Raw genomic sequence first — 23,327 nt, forward strand, 5'->3', positions numbered from 1 at the left:
TTCTCATTCTGGAACCTGAGGTAATGGTGGAACCCCCATCTCAGCCTCGAGCAGAAGGAAAATAGCAATGACAGAGCCAATGATGACTCTCAAACTTCTGCATCAACAGGGCAACCAGCAGGGAATATTCTATTGGCTGGAGCAGGTCACATGCACAAGACTGAAGTCAATGGGGAGGGGCCATACACTGCTTCCAGAAGAGTAGGCAGGGAGCCATATTCATCTATAGGAGAGGAAAAAAATCTTGGAACCCAACCATATGATTATGGGGGCTTCCCTGGTGGTTCAGTTGGTAAAGAGTCTGCCTCCAATGTGTGAGACCTGGGTGCGATCCCTGGGTTGGGAAGATCCCCTGGAGAGGGAAACGGCTACCCACTCCAATATTCTGGCCTGGAGAATTCCATGGAATATACAGTAGTCCAGGGGGTTGCAGAGTTGAACACGACTGAGCCACTTTCACTTTCATATAATAATGGGCTTCCCTGGTGGCTCAGAGGGTGAAGAATCTACCTGCAATGTGGGAGACCTGGGTTCGATCTCTGGGTTGGGAAGATCTGCTGGAGGAGAGCATGGTAACCCACTCCAGTATTCTTGCCTGGAGAATCCCCATGGACAGGAACCTGGGGTTACAGGGCTACAGGTTACAGGACAGGAACCAGGGCTACAGTCCACGGGGTTGCAAAAAGTCAGACACGCCTGAGTGACTAGGCACAGCACACATATGATCTGTGATGACCACTAATAGGCTGTAAACCTTGGGAGACTTACTCTTCTCTGTTTTGCTTACCTTCTCTGTAAGACAGGAATAGAAAGTACTACCTCTCATGATTATTAAAAGAATTATTAATTAATAATTTAATTTGTCCATGTAAAGCATTTGGGACAGTGCCCAAGTGACTTCCCTTATGGTCCAGTGGCTAAGACTCCGAGTTCCAATGCAGGGGGCCTGGGTTCAATCCCTGATCAAGGAACTAGATCCCACATGCCACAGTGAAGATCTGGCAGAGCCAAATAAATAAATATTAAAAAGAGAAGGAGATAGAAGAACAGTGCCTGACAGAGAGTAAATGCTGTATAATGTAGGTGGATGGAAGGAAGAGAGAAGGTAGAGTTACCGTTTAATGAGTAGCGGTTCAGTTTGGAAAGATGAAAAAGCTCTGGAGACAGTTAATGGCAATGGTTGCACAATAATGTGAAAGTACTTAATGCCACAGAACCGTACACCTGAAAATGGTTTAAAATTTATGTTGTGGGCATTTTACCACAATTTAAACAAATGTAGGTAAATGGGATCATCTGGGGAAGGTAAGAAGAGGGAGAAAAGGGCAGTGGACAGAAAGAGAAAATCTTGGAACTAGGAATGCAGGCAAAAGCATTGAGAAAGGGAGATTAAGTCTGCATGGGAAATAGAGAAGGAACATTCTAGACAGACAAGAAAACCAAGAGAGAGGTTGATGTCCTCTGAAGCCACAGGAATTGAGTGAGCAGCGGGTGTTGGAATGCCTGGGGTGTCTGCTTTGCTTGGCTTTGAACCTGAACCTTCCCTTTGGCACCTTGATTTTGGTGGGTCTGCTTTCTTCCGCCAGCTCCTGATGATGTCATTTCTGGTGACCGCCCACACCAGGCCCAGACAGCCTCAGAGCCAAATCCTGGCCAGGGCTCTCCTCCGAGCTCCCTCCCTCCTCTCTGTCCAGCCAGGCCTATTTTGTCCATTGCTGACATCTTGGTGAGACAAATCCCTTATAATTAAAAAGACACAGAATTGAGGACACTTTTTCTCATGTCATTTTTATTACTGTTGGTGTATACTGTTGCACCCTGAAAAACAAAAACCTCCAAACGTTGGATTTAAACATTAGGGATGGTTAGTTTTATGGTCAAGTTTCCTTTATTAACAAAGGAGTTCACCTTTTGTTTATGGACCTTTGTCTATTTGATAAGCCACAGGTTAGGGAAACTGAAAGCTAAAATTTTTTAATGGAAAATGAAGACAAAACAGTTGCAAGGAAGACAAGACTTTTTAAAAAAAAATCCATTATATTTGCACCCCTACGTTTTGAAGAACCAAGGGATACCTTGGTTTAGAGGATTTCTGTTTTTTTGTTTCTAGATCTTGTCTGGCTGATGATCACATGAGTATCAGAGGACTACCTACAGACATGTGGTTCTTAGCTCTTCCAGGAAAAAAGACCTGGAAACTCTGCTCTTTTTTTTCTTTTTATTGATTTTATTTCTCGAAGAATTTTCTTAGTAAGTGAATTGATTTTACACAGTTAACTTGATGTAATCTAAAGAAAATAGATGAAGTATACTTTAGAAAAAATTACACATGCTCTAACCAGCCATCTCACTTGGCAATCATTTTCCACAGAGTCTGTCCTTTCAAGATAGGGAGGTGGGTTTTTTGTTTTTGTATTTTTTTTACACATGAATGATTACATCTACATACAAGAACTCAAACTCTTGCTGACCTCCGTCTGCAACACCAGCTGGTGTTGGGGGACAGAGCACTGAGGCAGGCAGGGGCCTCTCTCAAGGTGTCAGTAGCCCCAGGTTGCTGGGCCAACAGTCCTGGGGTGGGGGTTGGGCAGTCCACACATAAATGTGGCAGCTTCTCATATCATAACAGCATTTGTGGAATGCACACTTCAGAGGGCCTCAGATGCATCGCATGGAGAAAGTAGGACATTTTCTTGGTCCTTTTGCAGCCAGAGTTCTTTGAAAGCACAAGACCCTGCAGCTGGAGAAAGAAACCACGCCAGGGTCCCACATTTCTAGGCCCTCACCCAGTAAGCAGCCCTAGTATGGCTGCTCCATCCTCGGAACACAGGGACCCTCTCCAGCCCTCACGTCAATAATGTGAGCATCTGGATAGTTTTTCCATCCAGAAATTACAGATTTAAAAGGAATAGCTATTCCAGTGATTTGGGGTCCGGCTCAACAATCCCAGGTATGTCCCTGAATTGATTTTGAAGAAGCAGGTGCTGTTCTGGGTCCCTTCTCACCCACCTAGTCAAGCCAGGATGAAAGGCCTGTGTGGGGACCACAGAGACCTATGCCAAGATGCTCTCCTGACTGCTTCCAGCCAGTGCTCATGAACTTGCCCACGGAGCCAGCCAATTTGGATCCATGGATGGCTTCTGATTTGTAGCAGCTAAGTTTCTGTCTTCAGACTTCCTCACATTGATTTTCCCTGGGGTTTTGGGACAACTGAGGTCCCCCAAAGCCTCAGAACAAAACCCAGAAAAGAGAGGTGGTCTAGGGTGTGTGTGTGTATGTATGTATGTGTCTCCTTGCCTTTCTCTGTGGGCATCTGCTTTTGTGACTCACCGGCTGGTCTCAAGGCTCCTCTCCCATCAGGCCAGGTGTCCAGAACTGGAGAAGGTCTGGCCAGTGTGGGAAGAAGGTTGTGAGAAGGAGGCGTGAGTGGCAGCTTAGACCCGAAGAAACAGTGTCCCCAGAGCTATTCTCCAAATTCACTTGGGTCAGATCTGGCCGCTGTATGATTGACTCCATGAGAATTGTGGGAAGTGAAGGCCCTGGGGAAGGGGCTGCTAAAGACAGAGTAATGCTGGACAGAACTTTCTAGAAACTTCAAGGCTCCCAGGAGCCCTGGGCAGCTTTCTATCCAGGAATCACTGTGAAGTGTGGAGAGGCTGCCCTGGGAGAGTGGGAGAAGGTTAAGGTGGGGTTGGGGTGGGGGTCTTTGGTAGGGGGCTCAGTCCTCAGTCTTCTTTTTTTTTCTCCCTGGAGAATCTCACTCTGAACTTGGAGAGGCGGCAGAGTCCCCATCCTCGGGGTCCTGCCCGTGGGGGGAAATGGGCTGACCCCCCTTCACGCGCTTCCACTTCATCCTTCGGTTCTGGAACCACACTTTGACCTGATGAAGGAAACAGAGGAGCCCGGTAACTTCAAGGCAGGTGTGACCACCTCACCAATACTGACACTCAAGGTACCTGGGGTGCAGCTCCAGGGAGCCCAGCTCGAAACTCTGCTTGCCCCTCCCCATGCCTCCAAAGGCTCCAGGTATTGAGACCAAAGGGAAGACTCATCAATCTGCTCAAAGACCTGTCTTATGTCTCCAGATAAAGAAAACCTCACAGGCAGAAGAACTGGTACTAAATGTCACTTTGCATTGGCCCCACCCCCTTCACAAGCCCCGCCCCTCTTATGTGGACACCCCTCCCTCAAGCTTCTATTACCCAAGGATCTGGGAGCACAGAATCACCAGCCTCTTCCTTAGGCACATTTGGAAAGCATTTTTCAGCTTAGGTAGCTCTGGTCTGGGCATTTTCTCATCTGAGCTTCAGCATTTACCTGCATGTAAACCTTCAGGGTGGGGTTATGACCCGGTTTTACAAATGGAGACCAGAGAGGTTAGGAGAAGATGTGATCCAGAGGTCCCAGGGCTATGAAGTGGTAGAAGCAAGATTTGAATCTAAGTCCTCTGATTCTAAATCCAGCACTCTAGCAGATCGCTTTCTCAACTGAAAGCTGCTATCAATTATTATTATATTCTACTCCACATCAGAGCATGAGTATGGGTGGAATGTTCTGAAGAAAAGGCCAAAACAAACGGTGAGGAGGTTTTTCTCAGAGTGTGCCCAGGCAACAGCTGCATGTTCAAATCACCCGGAGAACCTACTAGAAATGCAGATTCCCTCTATTACTCTATTACTGCACGATCACACTGTGGAACCCTGAAATCTGCATTTTTTTTTTTTTTGAAATCTGCATTTTAAACAAGGGCCTGGGTGATTCCACTGCACACTCACGTTTGGGGATAAGCAGAGCAGAGGTGTCAACACTGGCTGCATGTGAGGATCACCTGGGGGACTTTTTAAAAAATATTTATTTTTTAATAAGACTGCACCAGTCTTAGTTGCCTCATGTGAGCTCTAGTTCCCTGACCAGAAATTGAACCTGGCCACCTGCATTGGGAGCAGAAGTCTTGACCACTGGGCCACCAGGGAAGTCCCAACCTGGGGGACCTTTGAAGAATTCTGATGCCTGGACTCCACCCCAGACCAGTGAAAACAATCATTAGGGGTGAGCTCCATACATCCACCTTGTTAGAATCTCCGCAGGTGCTGTCAGGTACAACCAGAATGTCTGGATTGGGTGGAGGGAGAGGAGAAAGGAGAAGTTTCCAGGAGAAGGGGGCAGGGAGGGAGGCGGGATGAGAGAGCACAGGAAAAGAGGGATGGCCAGCAGAGGAGGGGCTCCTCCATGTCGCACCTGCCGCTCGGAGAGGTCCAGGTTTACCGCAATCTCGTATCTGCGGAGCCGGGTCAGGTAGTTGTGATGAGCAAACTCAGCCTCGAGCTCCCGCAGCTGCTCCTTGGTGAAGGCTGTCCGCTCCTTGCGGGCCTTGCTGGCACCCTCTGGCTTTGCTCGATTCTCCTGGTTGTCTGGGAAGAGAGGACCCCAAACAGGAAGATATGAACCGCAGGGACCTTGGTTCCCTTTCTTTTGTCTTCAAGCAGAGACGCAAGCCTTTCCCTGTCGCTCTTATTTTTAAAGGATGCTGAGAAAGATCCCACCGTGTCCCTTTATCATTCCTTCTAATGTCTTAACCCTAAGAGAAATGGAAAGAATTTAGGATCCCAACCTCAAGTGCCCTGCCCCTCAAACAACTATTTTTAATTTCCAGAGCACAAGAAGCTGCCCTTGCTGCTGAATGACCTCTGCCACCTGAGCCACCCTCAACTTGACACTGGTAGTGGCTATGAGCTTGTGGGGCAAGATGCTTTAAAACTGAGGTTCTCTGTCCTCGGGGAGATCAGCCCCATCTAGGAAGTCATTATGAATGCAAATCCTTGGGCATCACCACACACACACCTGCTGAATGAAAAACCTCTGGGAGTGGGACCCAGTGATCTGTTTTAACAAGGCTTCTGATGATTCAGACACATGGTCAGGGTTACAAACCACTGCTCTAAGACCTGGCTTCTCAAAGGATGGTCTGGTGGCAGCAGCAGCAGAGCCTGGGTGCTGACCAGACTTGCAAGATTTCCTGCTGCCCACCTCCCATCCTCAGATCTACTGAATCAGAATCTGCATTTTAGCATGATCCCCTTAGGAGTTAGGGCTTCCCTTGCAGCTCAGATGGTAAAGACTGCCTGCAATGCGGGAGACCCAGGTTTGATTCCTGGATGGGGAAGATCCCCTGGAGAAGGTCATGGCAACCCATTCCAGTATTCTTGTCTGGAGAATGCCATGGACAGAAGAGTCTGGCAGGCTACAGTTCATGAGGTTGCAAAGAGTCGGGGACACGACTGAGCGACTTACACGATCACTAACCTTAGGAGTTGTGTGCACATGTAAATTGAGAGGCGCTGCTTTAAGTTTCTTCCTGGCTTCCAACACCTACCCTAGCCCCTACCTTTGACACCAGGAGGGGCCCAGTCTGGAAAGTTCATTTATGAAGGAGGTTCTGAGTTAGACATAGCAGGGGCTCAATCGCAGCTGCTAACAGCGGTGCAGGGACCAAGCACTTTAGGTGTATCAGCCACTTAATCCTCACAGTAATTCAGCCAGGTGAGTTCTAGGACGAAACCCATTTTACAGACCAGAAAACTAAGCACAGAGAAGTGAAGTAAACTGTTCACTCGGCCAGTGAGTGGAGGGGCTGGAATCCACTCAGGCAGTCTGACTCACACACTGTTCTAATGAAATACACTTAGGAGGGCTTTACAAACTGTTAAGTGCTGTATACATAGAAGGGACTGTATCGTGACCTCCCGGAGCAGGGTAAGAGACGGTGGCGGGTGGAGAGGCTTGAAGGAAGGAGACGACACACCCACACAATGAACTACCAACGCTGCCACGTGGCCGGGAAAGGGCTCCAGGAAGCACGTTTTACGCAGGGCTCTAAAAATTAGAACTCACTGTCCTTGTTTTACAGGCTGGGAAGCTGGCCAAACCGCCAGATTGCCAAGCGGGGTCGGGGTACAGAGCCCCCTCGTCCACTCCGCGTTCCGTTGGGAACTTCAGCCTGCCGGTTCTTTCTAGCGCTTTCCACGCAGTCCGTTGTATTTCAGTCGGCGAGTCCCCCGCCGGGAGCCCGGGAGAAGGGCGGGGAGAGGCGGCTCAGGCGCGGGGAGGCGCGCGGGACAGAGATGGGGGCCCCTCCCGCCCCAGCCTGGCGTCCCGGGGAAGTGGAGAAGGCGGAGGAGGGCCGCCCCCGGGGGTCCCCGCAGCCGCGATGCCCGGCTGTCCGCGCCGGGTCCGGGTGGGCCGCCCACCGGGCGCGCCAGGGGGCTGGGAAGGAAGGGGACGAGTTCTCCGACCGGGCTGCTTGCCCGGACCTCTCCGGAAGCGGAGCGGGGGCTGGAGGGGAAGGACGCGCCGCCCGGCCGGGGTCCCCCAGGAGTCCTTAGCCTTGGCCGTCGCGGCCCAGGGAGGGAGGGGCGGTCACGCTCTCGCCGCGGAGGGACGCCGCTGCCGGAGCACGTCCCCGCCCGCGAGCCCGGAGCGAGGCCGCGAAGCCTGGCGCGGTTCCCACCCGCTGCTGCCCGGGGGCTCAGTGTTTCCCAGTCCTTTCTTTTCACAGCAGCGAGTGTATCAAACCCGGAGGGCTTGAGCCGAGGTTTGCATCCTGGATCTTCTTGTTGGAGCCTCTCAGGAAGTCGCTTAACCTCCCTGGGCTTCAGCCTCCTCATCCAGAAATCTACCTCCCAGCGTTATTGGGAAGCCTGGACAAGCTGCTGTAGGTGGAAAATGCTTTTAAAACTTCAAAGCGCTGAAACGAATATATAGTATTCTGATTCTTCAGTTCCTTGAGATGCCATCTGAGGGCCTGGGGTAATAGCAGCTGTCACTTCTTAAAGTCTTCCCTGTGCTAAGATGCAGTCACGGCTTTAGTCGTCCCCACATAACACTGGAAGGAGTAGGCAGTATTATTATCCGTTTATCTTTGTCATGTGGATTTGTGTGATAATTTGATTAATAGCTCTCTCTCCCCAGGGATATAACTGCTTTTCTCACTTGCTACTGAACCCGGCACATAGGAGGTACTTGTTAAATGTTTGCTAAATCCTTCTCAGTATACAGAGGCAGAAACAGCCTCAGAGAGGCCCGGGAACTTGGCTGGGCAGCTTTGGGGCAGCAGAACTGATATTTGAATCCAGATCCAGCTGACCAGAGCCGTGGCCATCATCAGCCCTGGTGTCAGGTTCTCCATCTTGTATCTGGCTGGCTGGGGGCTGGACCTGGACTACGGCAGCTCTGTGCATCTCCACCTCCTGGGCTCCCAGAAGCCTTGTCCTGGGTTGATGCTCACATCCCACCCTCCCCGTCTCCCAGGCCTGCTTAGGTGTGCATAGGTGCCCTATGGACACCTCTCCCCCAGTTATACCCGTCCTACACACACATAGAGTCCTGCACATAATCCTTCCTAGAGAGAAGAGGGGAGATCGGGAGACGAGCCCTTTGTGGCTGGTCTTGGACTGGTTGGGGGGGAGGGGCAAAAACCAGGGCAACCCCTCCCTATCCACTCTCCTATCTCATCTCTTATTATCCTGATTTGGGCACTGGGGCCTCAGGATAAGCTGGGAACCCAGTGTCTGAACCCGTATGTGAACCTCAAGGCAACATTTGGCTAAACGGGGTGGCACTGGGAGGACCTTTGTCCCTCATCAGCTTCCCACAGGTGTAAGAACCTTTTAGAAATGTTAGAAATGACAAAAGGGTCAAGTATGTCAAGTTAGCTATCGCACCCGCTGTGATCAAAAGTCTGCTTCGAAGGTAAAATGAGATGGGAAATGTGTGTTAACACAGCGCAGTGCGTGGCATTCAGCTGAGACTCCTTTGAAAGAACCACCAGGAGAGGTTCTACTGGGGATGATGTTGGAGAGCTAGCACAGGCAGAGGTAAAACATGACGCTTCTTGGGGTACCACGTCTCAAGAACTGTGCGAAAGGGATGCCTTTTCAATGTCTGGCCTTGTAACTGTTTTCCCTTCTCCCAGTACTTTTGCATATCTGTACTTGAATCTGTGTCACTATTGGTTCCAACCACAGTAACCAGAACTGATCTGTGTGAGGATCCACGTCAGTCCTCCTGGTCCTGATTCTTCCTCGGGGCCAAAGGATGCCTCTTCCATGACAGCAGAGAGAGGAGGCTGGTGTTCAGCAGGCTGCCTCTGTGTCTATGGAGGAGCTACATGGCCCCGCCCCATCCTCTGCGCACCCTCAGAGGGAGCAGGGCCATGAGGGAATGGTCCAGAGTGTCCAGAGAAATGCAAACAGGATGTGTGTGTGTGTGATATTGCGGTTTCTACCATGAGCTTTTACACCGTCCAAGGTAAATTATTTCATAAATAGCTGTCACGTTTGGCAAGCCTTCTTAAAGTCAGCAGACAGCTTTATCGGGACTAGAGGGAGGCTCAGACAGACCTTGGGGAATGTGCCTTTTTTGGAGTTCTGTATTCCTACTCCCCAACTCTCACAGCTACTTAACATAAATTTCTATCCAAGACCAGATAGATGGCCACATGCCCCATGTTCAAATAGCACATTGCAGTTGACAATTGACAATGGGTTTCCTTCCCCCAGAGAAAAACTTCTGTTGGGCTTTCCTCTGTACTACAGAATCATGGAATAGCAGACCTAGAAGGGGACTTAGAGATGATCTGATGTGGCCTTTTTACCTTACAGGTTAAGGTAAGAAACTTGCCTAAAGACATACAGCAAGTTAGTGGCAGAAGTGGGCTGAGAACCCAGATTTCCTTGAGAGGAAGCTATTTCCTTGCTATTAGGCTGCTTCCTATTAGATCCTCTTAATTATTCTGTGAGGTAGGTAAGATACACATTAGACCATAGAGCAAATGAGTAAATTGAGACCCAGAGACTAAATGGTTTGCCCAAAGTCCCCCAGGACCTGTCCAGGCTAGGTCACCCTGGGTTGCGGGGACAGTGAGTATGGAGATGTGGTTACTCCAAGGATGGCAATCTGAATCTGGGTCCAGGTCGGCCTCCCAGGGACTTCCCTAAGTGAGACCTTGGCAAATCCTCTGAAAATGGTGCCTATAGTTTTCTGGGCTACAGACCAGGCCTTTAATGTGCCCATTAGCTGTTTTTTTGTTTGTTTTTTTAATTTGACCACACTGCGCAGCATGTGGGATCTTAGTTCCCTGACCAGGGATTGAACCCACACCCCCTGCATTGGAAGCGTGGAGTCTTAACCTCTGGACCACCAGGGAAATCCCCTGCTCATTAGTTTTGATACTTGCAGCTTCAGAGGGAGCAGTCAAAGCCCTCAAAATAGACAAGACCTGGATGGAACCATTCCCCAGATGCATTTGCATCCAGACCTCTCTGGCTGCCTAGGACTGGCCAGCCTCTCTCTCTGGGCCCTGTCTGTTCCACCTCAATGTCTAGACCCTTTTCCTCTCCCATGGGGGCCTGAGGAGACATGGTAGGGCTCCCAGCTTCTTTGAGGAGCCCAGCAGCAGGGTTGGGGAATTTAGGTTATGTTCTCTGGGATGGGAATGCCTAGGGCTAGAGTCGTGTTTGCTGAGAGTCCCAGCTGGTGGTGGTGGGGCAGGCAGTGGGGGTGGGCTCTGATGAGGGAAAGTGGAATGGACTGAGTGAGGAGATGGGGTATGGGGACCATGGAGGATTGTAGCAGAGAATTGGAGGTGGGAGGGGCAGTGGAAATGAGAGGTAGGAGCTGCAGTGAGCTTCTGAGATGGTTGGGGAAGGCACAGGCAGCTCTGGGCTTTGTGTTTATAAGTTCCAGATGTCACCTTCAGCTGTCACCAAAGGAAGTGTAGGCTTCAGGACCCAGGCTCCACTGCTCACACGGTTCCTTCATCATCGAATTCAAGGAAGATGGGAAAACATGAAATAGAAAAGGCTGGAGTAGTGTTGGGAGCTGGGAGAGGCCAGGGCAGCCTGACTCAGTGGGCAGAGTGGGCATTGAGGAAGCTGGCTCTAGGGGTCTCCAGGGGCCTCGAGTCTTGCCCCAAAGAGGTGGGGGTGGATTTGCAATCACTGGGTGTGATACTCAAGAGTCATGCTCATGACCCAGGTGACACTTACTGAGGTTGTCCATTTATTTTGTTATCACGTCCTTTCCTTCTTTGTCTGTCAAATGCCCTGCTTCTCTAAGGATTCATTCCTAAAACAGTCTCCACTTTTTCTTCTCTGTTTGTGGGAAAAAGATAAGAATGCCAGGATCGGGACTTCCCTGGTGGTCCAGTGGTTAACACTTCACCTCCCAGTGCAAGAGATGCAGGTTTGATCCCTGGTCAGGGCACTAGGGTCCCACATGCCTCATGACCAAAACATAAAACAGAAGCAATATTGTAACAAATTCAATGAAGACCTTAGATAATGATCCACATCAAAAAAAAAAAAAACCTTAAAAAAAATGCAGGATCTCCTTGTGGCCAGAAGCAACACCCTATAGGAATGGAAAAGCTCTAGTGGCCAACAGACCCTGGACCCCAGGCTAGGTAAGCTCTGAGGTCCTGCCAAAGGGGTTTATAACTGGAGCATTTGTGTCACTGCTAGAATCTTGTCCCTGTTTCTTCTATTTATGGGCAGAATCGTGTCCCCTCTATCAATTAATATGTTGACATTCTAACCCTCAGTAGCTCCGAACGCGACTGTTTTGAGATAGGATCTTTCAAGAGGTGGTGAAGTTAAAATGAGGCTGTTAAGTACTTTCACAGAAGTGCTTTCTGTACTTTAAGTACAGAGTACAAAAGTACTTTAAGTACTTTCACTCAGTCGTGTCCGACTCTTTGCAACCCCATGTTCTATACAGTCCATGGGGTTCTCCAGGCCAAAATACTGGAGTGGGTAGCCGTTCCCTTCTCCAGGAAGGCTGTTAGCGTGAGCCCTAATTCAATCTGACTTGTGTCTTCGTAAGAAGAGATGAGGACACAGAGAATGACCAAGTGAGGCAAGAAGGCAAGAACGCCAAGAACAGCAAGAAGGTGGCCATTTGCCAAAGAGAGAAGCCTCAGGAGAAACTGAACCTGCCAACATCTTGATCTTTGACTTCCAGTTTCCAGAACTGTGGGAAAATAAATGTCTGTTGTTTAAGCTACCCAGTCTATGGTATCTGTTATGGCAGCCCAAGAGAGCCAAGATGCCCCCCACCTAACTCCCTACAGCTGTGCTTACCACTGAGGAGAGAGAGGGAGCAAGGCCACAATGGGTACAAAGCTGATGCAAGACCATAGGGACCTCTCTGCAAATTAGAAAAAGGTGTGCTTTCCTCTAGAGTGGCAAGCACAGCCACTTGTTCACGCGGCAGTTGGGGCCTCTAACTGCCCAGCCAGGATCCCCCCTAAGTGCCTGACCATGGTGGGTCCCCTTTACTGCTCAGCCATAGCAGTTCCCCTTGCTGGACCCACCCCCAGTGCCCTGTAGGGGATTCCTGTGAGTCAGCCCAGCCTGCATGTGGATGTTTACACATCTTTCTGACCCCAGCACTCACCCTGACCCTGCGCTGGTTTTATGATGGAAGTCTGGCTCTCTGCACACCTTTTCATGAGTGAGACTATAAAAGTCCTGATGCATTTTACAGAAGCACAGCACGCATGGTGAAAACCCCATGCCAGGCAGTGGAGCCACTCTTAGAATGTGAGAAAATGAAGGGGTGAATGCCAGCTTACAGTAGAGGTTATTGGCCAGACACTCAGCTTCTATATACAAATGTTACAGTAGGTGCTGGTGATACTGCACAGGTGAATCAGATAGCATTCCAGCCATCTAGACACTTCCATTTTAAGGAAAAAGACCGCTGCATGCATCTGTAACTCTGGATATAAGCCAACTGTGGTTTGATGCTAAAATGGAGTTGTCATGCTCCGTGTGTGCGGAGAGAGAGGTCACAAAAGGATTCTTGGACACTCAACAAACCAGGAAGAGAAGGAAATTACCTCAACATAATAAAGGCCATATATGAAAAGCCTGTAGCTAATATCATACTCAGTGGTGAAAAACTAAAATAGTTTTCTCTAACATCAGGAACTAGGCAAGGATGCCCATTCTTACTATTTCCATTTGATATAATGCTGGAAGTCCTAGCCAGAGCAATCAGACAAGAAAAAGAAGTTAAGAGGCATCTAAGTCAGAAAGGAAGTAAAATGATCTCTCTTTGTAGATAGTATAATCTTGTATGTGGAAAACCCCAAAGATTCCACAAAAGCCTTTTAGAAGTAATACATTCATCAAGGTTGCAGGATACAGAATCAACATGTACAACTCAGTTGTATTTCTATACATGAACAATCAACAATTCAAAAGGGAAATTAAGAAAATAGTCCCATTTACAATACTGTCAAAAAGAATAAAATACTTAGGAATAAACTTAACTAAGGAGGCAAAAGACTTGTACAATGAAAATTATAAAACACGACTAAAAGAAATTAAAGAGACAAATGAAAAGAAAGACATCCTGTGTTCATGGATTTTGAAAGGCAATATTGTTAAAATGTCCATACTACACAAAGTAATCTACAGACTCAACGCAATCCCTATAAAAATCCCAATGGCATTTTTTGCAAAAATAGAAAAAATTATCCTAAAATTCATAGGAAATCTCAAGGAACCCTGAGTAGCCAAAACAATCTTGAGAAAGAAAAACAAAGCTGGAGGCTTCTTGCTTCCTGATTTTAAAACCCATTACAAAGCGACAGTAGTCAAAACAGCTTGATACTGGGATAAGAGCAGACGCATACATCAATGGAACAGAATAGAGAGCCCAGTAAGCCTCCACATAAATGACCAAATGATCTTCAATAAAGGTGCCAAGGCTACACAATGGGGAAGGAACAATCTTAAACAAACGGTGCTGGGAAAACAGGATCTCCACAAGCAAAAGGATAAAGTTGAATCTTTTCTGTACAACACACATAAAAATTTATTCAAAATACATTAAAGGCCTAAAAATGCAAGACCGAAAACTAGAAAACTCCTAGAAGAAAACATGGAGAGAATGGATTTGGCAATGATTTCTTGGCTATGACACCAAAACTATGGTCAACAAAAGCATTCCATAGGGAAAACAGTATAGTGGTTCCTCAGAAGATTAAAATAGTTACCATATGATCCAACAGTTCTACTTCTGGGTATATATCCAAAAGAATTCACAGCAGGATCTTAAAGAGATTTTCACATCCATGTCCATTGCAGAATCATTCATAATAATCAAGAGGTGGAAGCAACCTAAGTGTCCATTACAGATGAATGAATAAAGAAAATGTGCATATACACAGAGCAGAATATTATTCAGCCTTAAAAAAATAAAGAAATTCTGTCATATGCTACAACACAGATAAGGCTTGAGGACATTGGGCTAAGTAAACTAAACCTATCGTGAAAAGACAGATACTGCTTGATTCCACATATATGAGGTATCTAAAGTAGTCAAATTCTTAGAAACAGAAAGTAGAATGCTGGTTTCCAGGGCCTGGTGTGTGTGTGAGGGGGTGGGGTGTGGGGAAGAGGGTAAAAGGAACTGTTTTTCAGTGGATGTAGAATTTCGTTGTATAAGATGAAAAAGTTCTAGAGATCTGTTGCACAATTATATATATATATATATATATATATATATGTATATAGTTAATGCTACTGAACTGCACACTTAAAAGTGGTTGTGATGGTCAAGCTTACATGATGTGTTTTTGATCACAATAAAGAAAAAACAGATTTCAAATATTAGATGTTTGATGGTAAGAAATCTCAGGAGAGCTCCCTTATGAAGTTGCAAACTTTATTTATAAAATCATCCTCAGGTTCTAGTGATACTGTCATTTGAAATTTCTAAACTGTAACTTTCACTGAAATGATGCCATGTTTAAGTGGAATCATGAATGAAGGATGGAAGGAGTGAAGGATCCTTGGAGTAGATGGCTTTCAAGCTGGATGTTAAAATAAGGCAGAAGAGTGTGGGAAGAGAAGGGTGTTTGAGGCAAGGGGAAGTACTGAACAAATCGGGGTGGTGGGGAGAAAAAGCAGGGTGCCTTGGCAAGGCAACTAAATTGGCTTGGTGGCTTGTTGAGTGGAGATAGAAGTGGGAGGGGTGGGCTGTAGAGGGAAGTCAGGTGGGAAAGAGGCCACTTTGTGGCGGGTTCTTCAACCTCAGGGGACATTGAGAGTGTGCGTAGCTGGGCAGGGGCAGGGCAGGTGGACATCAGATCTTACAGGGGAAAAAACAGGGAAGGAGGAGCCCGGGGACGCACACATGTCGGAGCTCCAGGAGTGTGGGGTGGAGGACAAAGCAAGTCTGATGCAGACAGAAGGAGTATGTGAGCGCGTCAGCCAGCAGCGGGGATCCCAGGCACAGAGGCCCTCCCAGGCGGCCGATCAGATTCACCTGTTGCCGCCGGGCTGATCACACGCGACCTTCCCTTGAACCCCGTCAGGAAATCACCGTGAAATCCTTCATTCCCATAAATTACAGACGACCACGGTAGCCATGACAGATTGAGGGGCAAACAGCAGTGGCAGCTGTCCTTGCCAGCAGGGGTCTTTAACGCCCCCTGGACCCCCGGAGTGGGAGTGGTTAGGGCAAGTTAACATCACAGCCAACTCCCAAATCAGCTTTGTGCTGTGAACCAACAGAAAGTTTCAGAGTGGGGTCCCGGGAACCCCGCTTTCCTGACCATTTCCTTGAGCAAATCAGCTCCACTTCCAGTGATGGCAAGTAATGGGAAAGCAGCTGGGACTGGCAGAGCTTTGAAGGAGACCGGGGAGCAGAGAATGTTCCTTTCGAAAGGAACTTTCAGTAACTTTCTGTTACCGGACCCTTCCTGGCCAGGCCAGCCAGCATGGGACACGTTTACCAGGCCCGACTCACTCCCTCCCCCAGCTTCTCTGGTGGGATCTCTGAGCTTCAGGCTCCTGATTGATGGCAACTGGATTTCAGGACTCACAATGATTTTGAGAAGTTTCCACATTTTATACCCCAGGCTCAGGAATTTCTGAGACAGCTTATTTCAAATGTTCAATTCCACTGTCCCCCAAAACAAAGGGTTATTTGTCACATTCTATGTTCTGGAGACCAGTTCTGTAAAGACGGGCCTGATACCATTCATAGCCACTATTTATCGAACTCATGTGCCAGGCACAGGGTTCATCTCATGGATCACAGCGTTTAACCTTCGCAGGGACTCTGTGTGGAGGGTGATACTATTAGAGTCCCATTTTACACCTAGGGAGACAGAGGCTCTGAGAAATTAAGGACTTTCCCAACGTCAAGCAGTGGGAAGTTGCACTGCCAACCCGCAACCTGATTGTGAAGCGTGATGGAAAACACACTTCTTGATCAGTGCTGGTTAGCTTTCCAGAGGTGGCCTAGCAGGGGCCGGGATGAGACACTCACATTGAGTACAGCATACAAGGGGTACCAAAAACCACAGTAATGAAGAGAAAGAACATTTTAATGCAATGTTTAAAAAGAATCAAAATTCTTACAAAAAGTCCATGATGAACAGGATGCCAAAGTTTAAAAGAAGACAGTCCAACCAGTGGATCAGGATTGATAGGGTGGGTGGGGGTTCTTTGTTTTGTTTTTCAATATTTATTCTGGCTGTGCCAGGTCTTAGTTGGGACATGCAGGATCCAGTTCCCCGACCAGAGATCGAACCCCAGCCCCTTGTATTGGGAGCATGGAGTCTTAGCCACTGGACCACCAGGGAAGTCCCAGGGTGGTGATTCTTTGTGGATTTGTCTCTTGTGATCTGAATTCCAGACTCCTGGAGTTAGTTGTGAGCCCTGCCCATTGCTTTCTCTTTTCTTTAGGTTCTGACAAAGCTGATCTTTCCTGCCTCTTTAATTAAATCCCAAAGGATGATGCAAGCCACTGGGGGATAAAGATTTCCATGTTGACCACAGAGTGTCTGGAACCCCAGAGAATGAAGGAGAGCCAGCTAGCTGTGCCCTGCTTTGTGTGACTCCTGCCGCCAGTGCTGCTTCTGAGAGGACCCTGAGGGAGAGCTCAGGGCCCCTCCTGGGTGGGAACCTCTCCTGACCAGAAGTTGACCCTATGAGGAGGGTGCCCTGGGGTGGCCAGCTGCTTGGCACACGAGAAGCACCATCCACGGGCCACTCATCAAAAGGAAAGATGGTGCATTTGGGTCCAGCTGAAACATGGAATGACCTTGTCTAAGCCTGGCCCTTGGCTTTGTCCATGCCTTCCCAGTATTCTTGGCTCACAGCTCCCTGGAAAGTGGCTGGATGCAGCCGAGGTGGGTGTGGGCAGAGATGGAGGAGTTACAGTGGCAGGCATCGTAGAGGGGCGAGCTCTTCAACTAGGCGCAGAGCCAAGGAGCTGAGAGTTCCTTGAGAGGAGAAGCAGAGAGTGTCCCATTCTCGGCAAATCTCCAGCCAGGCTTAGGAACAGTTCAGGGTTTAACCGGCTGAGAATTTAAAGAGCCCTTCTATTCATAGCATCCAAGAGGGCTATGTTTTGTTTTGCTTTGTTTTTAAATCAAAGAAATTATTATTTTATTTATTGGTCTTGAAGCATGGCACATGGATCGTAGTTCCCTGACCAGGTATCGAACCCTTGCCCTCTGCAGGGGAAGCTCAGGGTCTTACCCACTGGACCACCAGGGACTGTGGTTTTTATCATCCACTCTGGGCACACTGAGGGGCTTCTTCAAGCATGGAGACCAGATATTTCAAAATGAGGATTGTGTTTGAGATCTACCGAAGGGTGTGGAATTTGGGGTCTGAAGTCTGGGGTTTGAGCTTTCTTCTAGGGAGACCAACTGTTCTGGGGACACTGGACTATGAAGGCTAAAACCAGGAAAGTGCTGGGTACATTGGCATGAGTGGGTCACTGTCTTTTAACTCTGTGCTAGCAGAGCTCCTCTCAAGCTTTTCAGCCTCTTCTTTTCCACGCGTAAAGAATCGAGGCGCTGATAAGACCTGACGGAGCAAACTCGAACCTTGTGCGACTCAGAACTATCATATGTTTCTTACAGCACCTTGAACCCCCTCAGTCATGGCACATCCACTGCCGGTGGCATCTGCTGGCCTCCCCTCCCTCTCAGTTTGAGCTGTTTGGGGGGCGAGACCACCTTATTCATCCCTGCAGCCCTAGGGCCTCTGCCAAAACAAACAGAAGATGCTCGGGAAATCTGGGCTACTTTGAAAGCCCTTCGTAACCTAAAGCAGGGAGCGTTCTCTTTGGTTGGTCTTCTCATTTGCTGCCTGCCCCTCATTAGCCCCATGAAAACTCTTCTGTAGGTTCAGACAGACAGATGTGCCCTGAGGGCAGCCGTTAGGAGGACATAGTCGGGCAGTGGGTGCAGGAGGCAAGGGCACTGTTTTGTTCTGGTCGAGATAGAGACGGGGAATCAGATAAAAGGTGAATGGGTGGTGAGAGAAGCTGGGAGGTCCCATGGGGAGATGAGGAAACAACAGTCCCCACTACCAGGAGGAGATGGACATTAACTGGGGTCTGAACAAGCAGGTCAGCTCCATCCTCTGATACTCCACCCGTGCTTCCCCTCTGCTGCCTGCCTCTCTGACTCTCCCCAAGATTGGTGACACCCCAGGAGGGCTCCTCTGAGGAGTGGCCTTTGGGAGATCACCCAGACCTTAGCAGCTGGTGCTGCTCCTCGGCCTGTGCACACAGCCCAGCAGGACAGCGCATTCCTCATGGGCAGTCTGCCCCAAACCGCAGCATTTGCCTCTCACATCCCTGCCCTATGTCTGCTTTGCTGCCTCTAGACTCCCAGAGACAGAGTCCTGGTTCTCTTTGACTGCCCAGGGTCCCAGCCTTGGTCTTAGCCCTCTGAGCCTTGGGGAGTAAGCTAACTCTCCTGGGGAGTCAGCCCAGGGGCTCTCGGGGCCATTTGGAACCAGCTGGGGCATACTGGGGAGAAGTGTGACCCAGACATAGTCCAGTTCAGAAAAGCCCCCTCCAGCCTTTGCCAACCTGTACCCAGAGGCTCCATCCCACCTGCCCTCTGAATCTTTGTGGATTCTGTTTCATTCTCTTTCCAGCACATCCTTCCTGGAACCCAGGAGAGGTGAGGAGGCAGACATAGCCCCCATCACCAGAGAATCCTAGAACTCTGAGCAGAAATAGCCCCAAAGGTAACTGGTTTGAGTCTCCTGCCTTTGGGGAGGTTAGATCATATTATCCCCCATTCACGTCAGGCTACCTAGGCTCAGAGAGGGCAAGCAACTTCCTCAAGGTCACACAGTAAAGGAACTGTCAGCTCTTCCTCAGCCACCTACCTGAATTCTCCTTTTTCCGTCTGGTTGACTTCTTCTCCGTCTCGTTGGCAGTGCTCCCAAGGACCTCATAGTCCTCGCCTGGGCCTCCCGTGGTGTCCACCAGGCCGGGGCTGCTGGCCCCTATCTCCTTGGAGCCCCCCGCGGGGCCTGGGTTGAGCCTACGCCGGGCCTCCGAGACAGGGAAGTGCCAGTCGGGGGGCTGTGGGAAGGCGGGGTGCTGCTCAGTGAAGCCTCGCTCCTCCCGGGGCAGGCTGTGTGGGGTGGCCGCCAGGCAGGAGGCTGAGAAGTCGGGGTACGCAGCTGTTGCTGTTGCTGGGAAGTCTGGTTTCTGGTGGAAGGAGAATGGGGTTGGCGGGTAGTGGGGGAGCCCTGAGGCCCCAGTGCCTTCCGAGTGGGGGTTTCGAAGGCAGCCCCAGACAGGGGCCGGGGGGTGGGGACCCCTCATGCAGCTGCTGGCCGCTGGATCCATCTGCTGTCTGCTGCCCGCCTCAATCCTTTCAAAGGTTGGATTCTTACACTTTTTATATTCAAATTGTTAAAAATGCAAAAAAAAAAAAAATTTTTTTTTTTAAATAGGAGGGCAAAAGTGTTCAATAGAAAATTTGCCTCAGGAACCAAAACAAAAACCAAAACGAAAGTTGCTCCTCAAAGTACGCACACGTGTGGGTGGCCACACATACGTGTGCCCACACCTATGTTGGACTTGGCTCCTGGCTTCCTGTTCCCCCTGAGCCACCAGCCTGCCTAGTGGGGTCCCCTGTACGTGTATTTGTCGCCGATGACACTAAACATTTTCACTGTCCCAGCCCAGACGCACCGGCTGACGAGGGCTTGTCCTGGAGCCCGCAGCAAATGCCTGCAAAGAGCTGGTCCAGGGCTGCTGAGACACACTTTTAAATCCTGCGGTGGGGAGAGAGTGACAAATTTCTGAAGTGAAATGTGAGAGAGGAGAGGGAGGGGTTAACCAGCACACACACGATCCCCTCCAACCAAAACCCGAGCAGGCAACTATTAATCATCAGAAACCTTATATGCACATCTAATGGGATTTGCAGATGGAGTCTTTTAAAGAAACATTGTCTGTATTTTTTTTTTTTTAAGGAAAGAGAGCAGCACACACACTTTCTTTAATGTGCCTCCTATAACACTATGAAGTTATTTTATTGCACTGTTAACAAAATTCCCCAAGTCTTGGATTTGAAAAAAGCCTTAAGTCAGATCCAGAAACCATCAAGTGCCAAATTCCAGGGAGTGAAGCAGGGAATAAGTGCAAGAGACAAGTTTGCTGATTGCATTTGATTTAAAGGCCCTTCTACTGCTGCTTGCAAAAAGGAAGGTGGATTAAAAGCAATCTTTTTTTGCAAGTCTCAGTGGCCCACTACGGTCTGTAGTAGAGAGAAAGACACACTCCAGAAAAAAAAATTATTTCTCTCTGCCCACAGTGACATTCTCACTTTCTCAGTAACTTAAAAAAACAATCAGATTCTTCCTTCCGCTCTTTAACCCCCAACTTACATGCCAATTAGCCACACTCTTGTCTAGTGGGGTTTCAAGTCATTTTTCTCCAAGGCAAAGGAAAGACACTTAGATAGGTTCCTAGAAGTTTCTCCAGGCTTCCCCCACCTGCTCTCTGGCTCTGTAACCTTTGCTCACCTGCTTTGTCTTCCCCACCCACCCCCAGGGGCCAAGTTTTCCTTGGAGTCTGTGCATGGAAATAGGAATCAGGAGCTTCTCGTTCCCCAAAGAGTTCTCTCTCTCTCTTTTTAAAAATATTTATTTACTTGGCTGCACCAAATCTTAGCTGCGGCAGAGGGGATCTTTGATTTTCATTGCAGCACATGGGATCTAGTTCCTTGACCAGGGATTGAACCCCGCCGGGCCCCCTGCATTGGGAGTGTGGAGTCTTAGCCACTGGACCACCAGGGAAGTCCCCAAAGAGTTCTCTTTGGCAAACAGTCTCACCATCTAAGAGCTTCCCTGGTGGCTCAGAGGGTAAAGAATCCGCCTGCAATGAATACAGGAGACCAGGGTTCAATCCCTGGGTTGGGAAGATCCCCTGGAGAAGGAAATGGCAACTCACTCCAGTTTTCTGGCCTGGAGAATTCCATGGACAGAGGAGCCTGGCAGGCCAGAGTCCACGGGGTCACAAAGAGTCGGACACGACTGAGGGACTTTCACTTTCTCATGGTCTTACAGGCTGCTGCCCATCAGAGGAGGATCCATTGCCATTCCAACTGGCCAGTCAGTCTACTCGGTCCCCATGGCCTGCTGCTGTCTCTGGAGGGTTAATATAATTTCTTGGAGAATGACATTTCAAGCACATAGGGTCAGAGCTCCTTGCCCCCTGAATTATTGACATGGTCTAGTGCAGCAGGATTGGGGCTGAAATGGGAATGGACGGTAAGAACAGTGTATATGCTGGGGCTGGCTCCAAAGATGCCCAAGGTTCCCTGAGGAGGGGCCGTGGGTTTCAGCTCTTAAGCCTGAAGCCTGGAGGCAGCACACATGCTGTTAATTAAACAGGCATCTCATCTTCCAGAACAGGGAGCCAGGGTGTTGCAGACTGGTGGAGGAGATGGGGTCAAAGCCACAAACCAGACTCCCCTCTCCGCTTTGTCCAGGGCTTACCCATTGCACGTGCATCTCTCCTCTGAACCTTACAACCCTCCTATTTTGGGTAAAGAAAGAATTACACTCTATATTTATACACATGAAGAAACAGAGGCTCAGACAGATTATGTGAGCTGCTTGGAATCACACAACTAAGAAGTGGCAGAAGCAGGCATTGCCCTCAGGTGGCCGGCTGTCCAGTCTGGAGCACTTTGATGCCAAGGAAGGAGCACAGACTTTGGGGTTAGACAGTTCAAAGTTCAAATCCGGAATCTGCCACTTCCCAGCTGTGTGCCCCAGGACAAGTCACTTCATCTCTCTGAGCTTCCATTTCCCCTAACGTGGGATGGTCCTTATAGCTTCCACTCAGCCATTGATCTTAGTGCCTCAACCACGTTCCCCAGTGGATGCTACAAAAGCCCACTGAAGCAAGTGCTTTTCTCACCTTCTCCATCCTTTATAGGAGGCACAGAGGCACAGAGAGGCTGTGTAACCTGCATCAGGACACACAGTTGGGAAGTGGAGGATCCGGATTCAAGCCCAGGCAGCCTGGCCCCACTGCCTCAGAATGCCCGCAGACGTTGGAGAATTCAAAATGAAATCATTTATGCAAAGTGCGAAGTAGGTAATGGATGAAAGTGGCTCCCTTCCTAGTCCATCTAGCTTTCCTTTACCTGGATGATTCCAAATGGGACTGCGGGGTGGGGGGGCACTGAGGGAGTTCCTCAGAGAACAGCCTGGGGAGGTCCCTCGAGGGGCTGCAGGCTGTGGGGGCTCTGGAAGGAATCCACAGGAGGCTGGAGGGGAGAGGAACCTTCCTGGGATCTGGCCCGCAGGCTGTAACCGGACTCCGGCTCTGTCCTCCCCATCTGGCCAGGGACCCCCTCCCAGGGAGGCCCAGGGCCTGGCCCTTTGCCCCTGGAAGGGTGGGTCCTGGGTCGTGGAGGGGGGCTGAGAGGTCAGGAGGGGCTCGGGGAGGGGCGCAGGGGGCCCTCTGCGCTGAGAAGGCAGGGCCCTGGAACCCTGGCGCCCGCACAGCTGCCGGCGTCTGTCAGCCTCCCCGCGGGGCGCGGCCGGGGGCCTGCTGGCCTCTCCATCTTCCTGACAGGCTCCTCTTCTGAGGCCGGGAAAGAACAACAACGGTCCTCCCCTCACGGCGACCCATTTGTTAGATGAAGGCCGGGCACCGGCCCCTTTAACCTCCTCAAAGTCAGCGTGTCCCCACCAAGGCCCCGAGGCCCGCAAGACAGAGATGGATGGACGTGGCTGTTTGTGGAAAAAAGCCCCGAGTGGCCAAGGGGAGCAGGGTTTCCAGGAAGGGAGGGGACCCCGTTTCTGGTTGTTGTTGGGGGAGTTGGAGAAGGAAGAGGAAAAGCCTGCGTGAGGAGGAGGGTCCCTGAGGAAGACGGTGGGCTTGGCCACACCTGAGCCATCCCAAGGAACTTTCGGAATTTCCCTCATTGTGCTCAACACGTGGGCGTGTCCTTGGCATCCGCAGACCTG

General features: G+C 49.6%; 1 protein-coding gene across 2 annotated transcripts; it reads right to left on the reverse strand.

Annotated features, from left to right (window-relative positions):
• Positions 1-1,762: 1,762 nt before the first annotated feature.
• On the reverse strand, positions 1,763-20,130 carry MEOX1 (mesenchyme homeobox 1). Of its 2 annotated transcripts, XM_043904755.1 has the most exons (3): positions 19,215-20,130; positions 5,239-5,411; positions 1,763-3,880 (listed from the first exon to the last, which is right to left on the reverse strand). In XM_043904755.1, exons 1-3 carry the CDS (start codon positions 19,681-19,683, stop codon positions 3,758-3,760), a joined length of 765 nt encoding a protein of 254 aa, XP_043760690.1. In that variant the 5' UTR covers positions 19,684-20,130; the 3' UTR covers positions 1,763-3,757. The 2 variants fall into 2 exon arrangements, with proteins under 2 accessions (XP_043760690.1, XP_043760691.1); XM_043904756.1 differs by lacking the exon at positions 5,239-5,411.
• Between the last annotated feature and the right edge of the window lie 3,197 nt (positions 20,131-23,327).

This window comes from Cervus elaphus, chromosome 5 (assembly GCF_910594005.1).
Source record: "Cervus elaphus chromosome 5, mCerEla1.1, whole genome shotgun sequence".
NCBI classification, from domain to species: Eukaryota; Metazoa; Chordata; class Mammalia; order Artiodactyla; family Cervidae; genus Cervus; species Cervus elaphus.

Coding starts and splice junctions, on each gene's coding strand:
- MEOX1 (XM_043904755.1), bottom strand. CDS start 19,683: ATGGATCCAGCGGCCAGCAGCTGCATGAGGGGTCCCCACCCCCCGGCC. Junction 5,412..19,214: donor ACGGAAAAAGGAGAATTCAG/GTAGGTGGCTGA, acceptor CTCTCTTCCCAG/ACAACCAGGAGAATCGAGCA. Junction 3,881..5,238: donor TGGACCTCTCCGAGCGGCAG/GTGCGACATGGA, acceptor TTCCTTCATCAG/GTCAAAGTGTGGTTCCAGAA.